Source organism: Thunnus thynnus, chromosome 10 (genome assembly GCF_963924715.1).
Source record: "Thunnus thynnus chromosome 10, fThuThy2.1, whole genome shotgun sequence".
In the NCBI taxonomy this organism is placed as follows: Eukaryota; Metazoa; Chordata; class Actinopteri; order Scombriformes; family Scombridae; genus Thunnus; species Thunnus thynnus.
In genome coordinates, this window is record NC_089526.1 from 8,996,517 (window position 1) to 9,009,096 (window position 12,580).

General features: G+C 36.0%; 1 protein-coding gene across 1 annotated transcript in view; it reads right to left on the reverse strand.

Moving 5' to 3' along the window:
• Positions 1-529: 529 nt before the first annotated feature.
• Positions 530-12,580, reverse strand: part of LOC137191002 (uncharacterized) — a 37,999-nt gene continuing 25,948 nt past the window's right edge. The window contains exons 27-39 of the mRNA XM_067600780.1: positions 10,335-10,378; positions 9,785-10,067; positions 9,010-9,053; positions 8,786-8,856; positions 8,211-8,425; positions 7,863-8,113; positions 6,914-7,045; positions 5,909-6,071; positions 5,390-5,419; positions 4,955-4,996; positions 3,390-3,449; positions 1,767-1,850; positions 530-935 (exon numbers count right to left, since the gene is read on the reverse strand). Of these exons, the coding sequence (XP_067456881.1) occupies positions 667-935; positions 1,767-1,850; positions 3,390-3,449; positions 4,955-4,996; positions 5,390-5,419; positions 5,909-6,071; positions 6,914-7,045; positions 7,863-8,113; positions 8,211-8,425; positions 8,786-8,856; positions 9,010-9,053; positions 9,785-10,067; positions 10,335-10,378 (1,688 nt within the window). The 3' untranslated portion in view covers positions 530-666. The remainder of the gene's footprint in view (positions 936-1,766; positions 1,851-3,389; positions 3,450-4,954; positions 4,997-5,389; positions 5,420-5,908; positions 6,072-6,913; positions 7,046-7,862; positions 8,114-8,210; positions 8,426-8,785; positions 8,857-9,009; positions 9,054-9,784; positions 10,068-10,334; positions 10,379-12,580) is intronic.

Below are 12,580 nucleotides of genomic sequence, written 5' to 3' on the forward strand. Positions count from 1 at the left end.
CACTGTACCTGTTTTTTTGGGATTCAGCACCTGGACATGAAAGCTGTGCGTTTGTCCTGCACACTGACTGACTGAGTGACTCACACATCGAGTCACATCAGTCCAGATAAGGCAGAATCTTAAAATGACACAAGAATTTTAGTTAGACCAGAGCCGTAGTCTGAGGGGTCAGAAACAATGATCTCTCTGGTGTACATGCCACGGACGCTACTTTTTTCATTCCATTGTGTACATTTTGAGGGTACTATCTGGTGCATAAATGTACACATTCAGAATTCAGACACTCAATTAAAATGGCAGAGTGTAAATATAGTGTGTTATGTTGTAAAAAGAGTCATTTCAGACACAGGCTCTTATTTCTGAAAAATACTTAAGCGATCCAAAATTTTATATCCTAAATTACACAAATTGTATAATTTTGTAACTTGATATGTAATGTTTTTGCTATTGACCCCCAACTCCCTATCAATTCTTCTTTTTCTTTAGATAAAATGTTTGAGGAACTTTAAATGTTTTAAATTTTAAAACCTTTTAAATGTCACTATGATGAATATTTTTCATAAATGTTGGTTATTCAAAGTGTTCTGTTAATGTGTAATACTATCAGGTTCAGGTAGCCAGTGTATATGTTTGGTCAAAAAAGCTAATTTCACCATGTCACAGTTTTTAAGACTCCTTCTTCTTGAGATCAGCAACAAGATATGGCTCATACTCCTCAAGGAGTTTGTAGAAGATGTCTTTGCCTTCATCTCCACATGCATTCAGGGGACCAATGTAGAGTTTCCTCATCTTATCCTCAGTGGTTGAGATTTCCATGATTTCTTTATAAACTCCGTTTTGGATTATGCCTTTATCCCATAGATTATCCAAGATTGGGCCTATATTGCTCACTCTCGCGATCAGATCACACTGGTGTTTGTCCACAAAGTGCTTTCCTGAGAGCAGAGGGGATGGAAATGACCCATTGATTTAGATTAATATCTGGTGACATCAGCTTCTTGAAGAACTACTGAATAAACAGGTTAATTGATTTACATTCAAACTAGAGGTCTTCATGATCCAAAACAGACCGGTGGAAAAGTGGACCCAGTCTCTCACTTCCTGAGAACTGAGTGGACCCGTGAAGGCCTCTAACTCAACAAACACCACAAAGACATGTTTAGATTTAATGGTTAATCTAGTCGTTATGGTCCTTTTCATCATTTTCTTTAAAAAAAAAAAAACACACACACACACAAAATTGTACCTTATTTCTTAGGAAATAAGCTCATTCTGATTCTGCAGTATACAGGCCAGAATGAGTGTGTTTACATGCACACTAGGATCCTGGTTTTGATCATATTCAGGATATGATATTTACATAGAACATGAGAAACCTGGCTACTCATATCCCTGTTTACATGATTCCAACAGTATCCAGGTTTCTGATCATCTGTTTCCAGTTGTGTCTTAACTCCTGAACATCTCAGCAACTCATTTCTTTTCCAACAGAACATGTTCATAAACCTGAATAAGGTGTTCACATGCCACACTATCCTTAAACGATTAACGTCAAATTTTACTTGAGGCTCAAGCCGTTCCACTAACGTAGCTTAGCCGTGTCTAGTCGACGTTAACTCTAGCCAGGTTTGAATAGGCTTGCAGTGTGAACGCACACACAGAGTACATAAACAGCCCAGAACAGTCGATCATTGAAAAGAAGATACTATGTTGCAAAAAGAAGAGAAAACTAGAGCTGACAGATTAAAACAATAAATTATACGTACCTATGTTGGTGGCTAGTGATGGCCTTATGGTTTGTGGAGCAGACATGGGTTGACAGGTCAATTCCTGAGACTGGCAGGATGAATCTGTGTAGAGAAGTGAAGAGTAGCACTTGTCCCTTATTATAGTTTTATCTTTATTTATTAATAAATAAACATTCAGAATACTGACTGTGGCTATATTATCAGTAGGCTAGATAATATCAGATGTATAATTAAAATCATGGTGTGGGTAACTTAAGTGAACCAACTCATCATTACCACCTACATAATCATCTACTCTTTGACACATTTTCTCTTTTGCAGGATGACTATTTGATTTACAAGCATCATTGAAAGTTAAAAATGAAAAGGTTGGAGATGAAGAAACTGGAGAAGGATATAAGTGCAGTGGAAACCGCTTATATTGATCACGTCTACCATAACTGGATGATTATAATAACCAAATTTGATTTTCTTTATTTCTCATGCAGAATATCATCTAATTGATGTTTGTATATGTATTAGCCTATATGAATATAAAAAAATGAAAAGGACAGCTTCGCTATTTACTGAATTTTATTAACTGTTTAAAACACAGTGTGCGCACATTTTTGAAGCAGCGGGGGTTTTGATGACAAGAAGTTCCTTCTTTTCCTTGGCAGCAGAACAGACAAAGAGAGCGGTAATCCTTTCCTTAGATTTTTAAGATTTATTTTTAAGATATATTTTTTATTGTGATAAGCTTCGAGGAGACTGCGTTTTCCATTGAGAGAAAATGACTTACTGATTCCTGTCATGATTTCAATGTGCACAGCAGGAGCCTCAGGTAGGCAATAATGGTGCCGCAGCCACTTATAATGGGAGTAAAGTACAAAAAATATAATTACTGTAGTTTTAAAATATTTTTCCATATGTTGTCATGTATGAAGAGACCCAAAACGAACATTGTAAGCGGACAATTTGATTACTATAGGTGGATTTGATCAATATAAGTAGTTGATCACTGTAACTGTGATCACTATAAGCAGTTTCCACTGTATACATTTATACACTGCAGAAGGTCATGGTTTGGACTTTATTTAATTTTCTTATTGTCTTCATAGCTTGAACAAAATGAGTGATTGAATGAATAAATAAGTTCAAAACAACGTTGACACACTTTTATTTCTTACATTATAAATGCTAAGCTTTTAAATAAAAGGGTTCACTCCAAAACAAAAGTGACCATGAATAAAATTGGGGATTAACTGAAATGGGTATTTTTGTAAAAGTCCCTCACAGTTCTTCCATCTTATTGTATCTTCTAAACAGTAATGCAAGCTTCTGGGTCTCTTTCCAACTGTCAGACATTCTTTGACACACAGCTAAATTAAGCTCGACAGTTAGCCTGCCACAGAGCAGGCTAGTTCTGCTAAATAAGTCATCATGAGCAGGGAATCACATAAGCCACAGTAATGGAACAGAACTCTCACTTAAATTAGCAAGGCTTATCGAATTAAGCCAGGCTTTTGCCTTTATCCAGCTTTTTTGGATTGCATATATATATAATGTGTCTAACCCTTGATCAAGTTAGACCTGTTCTGTTTTGTTTTTTTTCTTGTAAGTGTTAAAAGTAATTTCATGAGAAAATTGCATAGTTAATACCTGTGGACCTGCCTTCAGCCAAGGTATTTCCACCAGTTGCTCCACTTGAGGATCCCACAGCTGTAAGAAATTTAGGGAAAATTTTAATTGTTTAACAATTGTATTGTTCTTCTTTAACGTCACTGACACAGAAAACAAACTGCTTTCTTTAATGATCAGAACACTTGAGAAAAAAGTTGGCTAATATAAAATCAGGATCTGTCTCTCAGAAGCTTTTGTTTCTCTTAATTTGTCCTTGATTTGCTCTTCCTGTTTATGAATCCCTCAGTGGATTAGTATCTATTAGTGTCTACATATCAGATCAACTAAACAACAGTCAAGACATTGTATTTGAGTAAGTATTTGTATAGAATATAAATGAGGGTGATTAAAACATAAGGATGGCGATTTTCTATATTTTTCTTATTGTCAACAAATCTCATGTGCAGAATCAAACCAACAATGAATTGATCCTACTTACAAGTATTATGTGTGTATCCAAAGCCTGATATATCTTATTCCTCTGTGCCGTACACCTGTTGTTGTCCAAAAACTATAAAAAACATGTTAATGAGCCACAACTACTGCACTAGGTGACATGTTCCTTCATCCCTGAAGATGGTGGTTACTGTAGTAATCTGTAACTGTTACTGTAAAGAGAACCGCATCCTTACACATGTGTGCTGGCCTCTTCCTGACATAGAAACGCTTTCTGGAGAGAAAAAACTTGCTGTTATTAGTCTTTGGAGCCGTTTCTAAACAAATGAACCTCAGCGAAAGTTCAGTCAGAAAGACCATCTTATGTATGCTCAGGTCTGTAGTATTGTTTCTCAAACCATCTGTCATTCCCATCCCTCAGCATGCTCAGTCATAATTTCCTTGGTGTGGTTCCCCTGGACGTCAATTAAGACGTCAGCTGTTCAAATCAGCTGGTCACATCTAACCAATAGCATGGTGACACACCTTCATCATCAGCCTATTATATGTTTTCTCCCTCTCTACCTTAGTGCTTTCATGGTGCTGTTTTGCTCACCCCAACACCTCCCCATCACCGCCTAGTCTTCACAGTGCGTCACTTAATCAATCTCATCAGCCTTATCAGACTCAGCAGAAGTCATCAGCGACCACCACCACCACCACCAGTGTCTAGATTGCATGGGGGGATTTATTTTGCTGCTGCTCAGGACTGATGTCCCTTGATTCAAAATCTCCCTATAGAGTCTAAGTGGCAAAGACTTCTGACAACACTTAATCATCAATATCATCTGTATAATAAACAATTGTTTTTGCTTCATTCACTTGTCTCTCCTGATTGAACTAACCACATTCTTAGTGGCACAGAGGAATAACGTCACGCTTTGGATACAGACACAACACTTGTAAGTAGGATCAATTCATTGTTATTGTGGCTCTGCACAAGATTTCTTGACAATAATTATCCTTATACTATAGGCAGTCCTAAACTTCAATAATCACTCAAGGATAATGTATTTATCAGTATTTCAGTCAACTTCCCATTTAAGGAAGCAGGCAAACATGCATGTTTTTAAGTTGAAGTGCCTCTTTATGTTTTGTAATGTACCTACCTCTCACTGTAGCACCAGCTGGTCCAGCTGATGATGCTGCAGCTGCAACACATTAAATGATAACCTTATAATAAATACATTGTTCTAGACAAGAATACTTCAGCAGGCAAACCATAGTACAAGAATACTGCACAAAATAGCTGACCAAGTTCAGCTCTGTAAATTCAGCGAAAGACAACTTCTCAGCAGTTTATTTAAAATGGTCAAATGTGAAATATGTGAAAAACAAACAAAACACAACTCAGGTGCTACAATAATATCATGGTGATCATACAATTTGGTTTCAAAACTACAAACATTTTAAACATTGATGAAATTCCAATTGGTTTTATTCTGGTTGAAATATTTGCAACAAATATGTGAAATATTTATGACATATGACTGAAAGCTGAAATCTCGTATAGTAATGGACAGTACATATATGCAGTGTCTTACCTTCTGAATGACCAGAGTTTGGATAGTCATCTGAAATAAAATGGAGAACAAAACAAATACTGACAGCTGATATTGTGGGTTTATGTATTTCATTCACAATAAAAGATTCAATAATGAGACATTTTAGCTAAATAAAATTGAATTATATTAAATATCAATAACATTCTAATTCTGAAGGATCAGTTATAGTTGTTTGCATCAAAAACCATCAAATGTTATTACGACTGTGATCAAATTTGTTGTGTTGGGTCTTTGATAAATCACTCTGTCCCAATACCCATACTTGCTGTTTTAAGCACTTCTATGGGTTTCTGGAAGTAAATAAACAGGAATTTCTCCTCATTATCACGTATTAAATGGCAGGTGAATACATAAATCAGACAGCTACAACCAGAATATTACACCCACAGAGCAACAAAGCAACAACTCTCATTAATTATATAGAATGGTTAGGTTCATGGAAAAGACAGAACGCATCTTTTTTTGTAGTGTAGATAATATTGTTTAACAACCACTGACCTTTTCGAATTGTACAGGCCCACACTGGTTCACACACTGGTTTACACACTGTTTTACCCTTCTTTGTACAACGGTGTGAGAGTGTTAAGTTGAAGTTTCTGTCTGGATTTTCAATGAACACTTCATAGAAATTTGTGTTTGCATATCTGAGGGTTATCCCACCCTGTGTAAAAATACAACATAAAAGGAGAGGAGGAGTTAGTTTTTGACAAAGGTAAACAGTCAAGTTAAATCCTTTACAACAAAAACAAAACTAGTTGATTAGTGTCTGGTCATTAGGAACACTGTTTTGCACATGCTCAGATCATTTACATTTCTGTCTGGCTGCTGATCTCTCCCAAACTCTGAACACAGCGAGCAAAGCTGACTCCACATTCACCAAGCAGTATTGGTAACCTTCTTGAAGTAGCTTATGTGTGACCAAACAATCAATAGATTTGTCACTAGGCTCTTAAAAGCTGTATCTAGGTTGTCAACACTGATCACATGTCTCTTTATACAAATGGCCAATACAAACAATGATGCATCTATTTACAATCAAAGGAGTCTAAATGCCAATTCTCTTAATTGTATCCATGTTTCTCACTTGCATAGTTTCCTTGTGTCTTATATTGTGTTCACATCATATTGTTCAGACCTTAATTGCAGCCAAGTTGGAGAAAAACTTTCACATCAGCTACCTGGTTGCAATTCTGAGTTGAAGATGTTTTAAATTTCTGACAGCTACAATATTTCCAACTTGGCTAAAAGTACTACAAAAGTGTCAAAATCCCTGCAGCAAAATGCTGCAATTTCACCATCTCTGGCAGTTTCATCTTTCAAAAATCAAATATTTACACAAAGACAAGAAATTTAGAACAAGTAAAATACAAATTAAATGCATAAGGCCATGTGCAGCTACACCTCCCTGCAATGTCTTTGATCCTACTGTGTCTTTACATGCAGCATGTCTAAACCACAATTCACTACATAAATGAAATTTCTAACAGACAGTTCAAACTGTACCTCTGGCTGAATTTCTGCTGTCTTTATGTCTGATGTGAGGACGAATGTTTTGCGCAATTTCAGGTAGTTGTTTGGGCTTGACTTACTATCACCCATTTCGTATCCTTTAGACTCTTCCTCCTTCTTCACCGTCTGGAAAAAAACAATACAAACAAAGCTGCTTCAAGGTTACAGTAACAAACATTGTTGTCTGTGTTTTAAAGTACATTCATGAAAAAGCAATACGGTTTTTACAGTAGAGTATTAGGGCCACTGGTGGAAAAAGATGAACTGTAAGATTTTAAGGATAGTTATGCTGATGAGGAAGATCATCATTAATTTCAATTATAAGTTTTATTATATAAAATTTTGCAACATGTATATTTTGAGAATAACCAAATACACTGCTGTAGAATTGTGGTTTAATGAGTAAACAAACAAAAATAAATAGAGCAGTGTTCATGTAAAAATGAAGTTGGTGTCGGCAAAGGATTGAAGGCTGCTGCACACTGATATGCAGTGAGCAGTGGGCTTAAATTGAAAAGTTTCAGTTTGTCAGTGAGATCTATTAGCCTCCAAACAAATATTAACTTCAGCTGCTGACAGAAATCTGAGGAGAATCATTTGGTCCTTCATCTTGAAATAAGGAAACGTGTCCACTTCGCTGTCTCATGTTTTAAGTGGCTTATCTTCAATAAAATGTGCATAAAAATAAGTGTAAATGTGAAATTTGTTATTGATCATACATGCATGTTTCAATGTTGAGTCATATTTTTGGATATCGTTTAAAGAAGATTTTTAAATGGGAATACAGAAAGGGGAAAAAACCTTCTGTGACCAGCGACCCCTCCCACTTCACAACTCTATTCTCACAATTTCACTTTTTCCACCACTGGCCCTAATACTCAGTTGTAGGTTTTTTTAAAATCTGATTATATTATACATTTGTGATAGTAAGATATTAAATAACCTGTTTTAGAGCAGGATCGTTTCGGATCAGATACACATGAAGTTTGAGGAACGTTGTGTTTGTTTTATAGTATATTAACACATTGCACTTTATTTTCCCTGAAAAGCGAATATTAATCATAGGCCCTTTTTGAGAGAAAACTGGTTCAGATAACTTGACATGGGATGATGTGACCTCAGACACGTCCTCAACAACATCTCCACAGGCATCTATGTGTAGGACTGCAAACTTGTCTAATATTGTAGAGTCATCTGCACAAAATACAAGCACATATATTTAGTGAGGAGAAAGGGATTGTATCACAATACATTTAAATACATGTTTACTTATTTCTTCATGTTCACTTACCTGTGCAGATCCAGTGTGGCAGGTACACTTCATTTAACTTCCCAGCAATGACTGTGATGTCCAGTAGAGGACCTGCAGGCATGTATTGTAAGCTTTCCATTCTCTCCATGTGTTCTTCCCAAGACCAGAACTGGTACTTAAAGCTGACCTTTTCTTCACAGACCCATCGCAGGTCAGAGACACTGCATTCAAACCTTCCTTCTTCAGACTGTAGGCTGAAAGAAAAAAAAAAAGAGTCCTTGTATACGCACAAAATACTTCATTATTAATAACAATAATAATGATGATGATACGCTTTATGATAAAACAAGAAAAACAAGAAAAAAAGATTAAATTGGATTTAAAACAACAAGATAAGACAAGATAAAACAACCATCAGGTAATAACACTTAAGGGACTCAATGGGCTAAATGTAAACTTAACCAGTAGCTGCCTTAATTTTATTTGGAGCTAAATGTAGCATTACCATAATTACTGTAATATGGCATGAAAAAGATCCTGAAAAAATATCGAAATCAAGCTTTTTTCAATGGTTCCAGTTTGTTGTGACACAGTATTGAAGATGTTATTTTTACCTGTAAGTTGGAGCCTCATCTGCATCTGTACTGTTCACTTCAGGTTCAAGTTTAGTCCAGTCACTGGAGTCCTACATCAGAGGACAGTCACATTTGTGAATTACTGCAATTGCTCCTTTTTAAACACTAATTTTACAACATCACACAAATGGAAAAAAGAATTCACATAAATAAAGTGAATGACAAATCTACAAGTGAGCAGATGAGTGAATGAAAGGGATTACCATAATGCTTCCATGACCCCCAAACTCCAAGCTTCCTGAAGGACCTTGTTAAAACACATCAGAAAATGTTTTAAATGATATTATGCTTATAAAAGGAATCATATAGTAACTTTCCAGATGTTTTGCTGCTTAAGCACTATGTGCTATATAGCACTGCTCCATTATGAGAGCAATATGTCATACAGGACTTACTGCTGAGTAAAGCCTAAGTTGAGGAAAAGTGGCAGCACTTCACAGGACTTCTACTATGTACCACCCATAGGCTAGCTACATGTAGTTGTACATGTAGCCAACATCAAATATGTATAGTTATGGGTGCTGATGTTTCCGTCATGCTATATAGTCAATGTCCTGTATTATGCTGTTGTGGTACCGAGCCAGGTACCAAAAACCAACAACTTAATGATGATGCAAGAGGAGCTTAATGCTAACAACTAAATTGTTGTTAGCAGAGATTAGTTTGCAAAATTAAATCTTTTTTTTGCCAGGATACCCAGAAGTTAAAATATCACTTTCCCTCAGTGATGTGTAGCCATGCAGATACTTATGGTTTTATTTTCCCAGGTGTTTGGAAATCCAAAGACAGAGGATGTTGCTTGTGATAATGGCATCTAAATAATATAACAATCAAAACAAACACATACTCAAATGGCTGCCTGACTGTCCAAAATGTATTTTGAATGATGAAAAAATGAGTAGCGTTAAAGTAGAATAAGACCCTACTCCGCATACCAAATTGGAATTGTATTGGGTTGTTTTTTTTAACACAACTTACCTTTGGATCCTGAGCTGGTGTTTGACAAACTCTGCACCAGATCCATCCTGTTCATCTTCTTTAAAACCTCCCTGGTCACCTCCACAGACTGTTGACCGTAGATCTCAACCATCAGATCCACTAAGTCCATCCTGTCTGCCCTCTCTATTCGGCTTCTTGAGATTCTTGGGAGGTCTTTCATTTGAAGGTGCTGCAGCAGCCACTTGAATTGCTCGATTTCCCCCAAATGTAATTCTTCAAGTGTTTCCAAAAGCTTCTCATTAACTGGTGTCATTGTTTCGTCCTGATGGATTCAAAGTGATCAGAGGGCATTTATATAATATTTCCACTGTAATGATTAAACATTCATGTCTTTGCATCAATGTAAACATTTAAATCATGTGACTAATATTAACCACATTAGGCAAAATTATACATTTAGTGAAATTGGACTCATGCATCAGAGGACAATCACAAGTATAAGTTTACTCACTAATTTTGCAACATCATACACATGTACAAATAAACATATGACAAATAAATGAGCAAATTGAATAATAAAAGGGATTACCATAATGCCTCCATGAGCCCCAAACTCCAAGCTTCTTGAAGGACCTTGTTAAAATACATTAGAAAATGTTTTAAATCATGTTATGTTTATAAATAGAATCATATGGTGACTAACCAGTAGGGATGTGCAGAGGGCCCAGTATTTATATTTGTATCTGTATTTGTTCAGGCAGCAACATTATTTCTATTTGTATTCAAATAAAAGTGGAAATAGGCATAGAAATCTTATTTTCATTTTTATTACACTTTTAACTTTAGGATATTAAAGTCTTAAAATAAGTGTTCATCAATAAACTATCTTGGACGGAGGTCCCCACAGCAGGTCTTGAATTTGAGTCTCACAGATCATAGATGACTACAATGACTACTGAGCTAAAACTCAACTCTGCACCACTGCAAAGACAGATCTGTAGCTATTTATACACCCATAACACAGAGACAGCATAGCATGTAAAGTGTAGAGAAGAACTACTACGGTGATTATTGCTCTGAACTTTTCATTTATTGCCTAATTTTTATAACCTAACTTTGTGGAAAGGGGAATGGGAACAACAATTTCAAGAGTCCCTTTGAGAGCATTTAGCACATGTCCGTAGCTCAGCTTCATCTCTGCGGAAAAACTCAAATTCCAGGAGTGATGTCCAAATAAGGAAATGTGCGTCATGCAGCGGGTGGATGTGATTACCCTCATTGAGAGCTGCTAATAGATGTAACACAGCGGAGCAGAGGAGACAGCCTGAGATAGCATGTAACCAACCTGTGCGCTATTATTTGACATGTTTTTTTTTCTTCCCCAAAACAATTCATTTTTAAAATATTTGTACGGAATAAATATTTGTAAAAACCCACTATTTGTGCTTTTCTGAATACTGCATTTGGATTCAGCTCCACCCCTACTATCCGGATGCTTTGCTGCTTTAGCACTATGCTACATATTCTCCTGTACTCTCATATACTCTTCTTCTGTACACACAACATCTATTGCATATCTGTCCATACTGGGAGAGGGATCCCTCCTCTTACTTTTCCTGAGGTTTCCTCAATTTTTCCCCATTAAAGGAGTTTTTTGTTATTCGAATTGAGGGTCTAAAGACAGGATTTTGTATTGCTGTACAAGTTGTAAAGCCCCCTGAGTCAAATTTGTGATTTGTGATATTGGGCTATACAAATACAATTGACTTGACTACATAGCACTGCTCCAACATGAGAGCAATATGTTATGCAGGACTTACTGCTGAGAAAAGTCTAAGTCAAGGAAAAGTGGCAGCACTTCACAGGACTTCTGTTATGTACAACTTACAGGCTAAGTACATGTAACTGTTGTAGTAACGATTCCTCACGAAAGGGAAAGATTGTACAATAAAAATACTGGTGCAATCATATAACTTAATTTGTTTTGCATGTACATATATTACAATAAACAACTGGATAGTAACCAACACCAAACATGTAAAATAATGGGTGTTGATGTTGCTGTCATGCTATATAGTCAATGTCCTGTATTATGCTGCCGTGGTACCAAGCCAGGTACCAAAAACCAACAACTTAATGATGGTGCAAGAGGAGCTTGATGCTAACAACTACATTTTTTTCACAAATAATGCAGTGATTAGTTTGCATAATTACATCTTTTTTGCCAAGAAACCCAAAAGTTCAGATATCACTTTCCCCCAGTGGTATGTAGCCATGCAGATACTTGTGGTTTTATTTTCCCAGGTGTTTGGAAATCCATCCAGCCATCAGTGTCCTTTCTTATGTTGTCATTGAAACAAGCCAGGTACCAAAAACCAAAGTGGCCATGCAAATTGTTTACATCTTCATGATGGCATAACAGGAACATAATGATGATTAATTACAGTTTTTTTTTGCCAGATTACAATAAATGTAAAATATTCAATAACAGTTTTCATTGGAACTACTTTTTTTTTAAACCAAAGAAATAATCCTTATAAAAAGTGTTGACAGCATGTTCTGAGGATTATTCAGTTTAACAGAGACACTGTTCCTGGAAAAAAAGAGACTTTTTCCGTGAGATTAATTAAATGTAATATTTCAATGGTGAGAGCATCACAAAAGAATTTCATTCATCTCCATTGTATTGGCTGCAAAAATGTTAGAGATAAATATTACGAAACTTTGAGAAATACAACTGCTGCAGACGCCACTACAGGTAAGTGAGGGTTTTTTGTTTTGTGTCTTTTTTATTTTAGTATTATTATCGTTTTATTTTTGCATTTTCACCTTAAT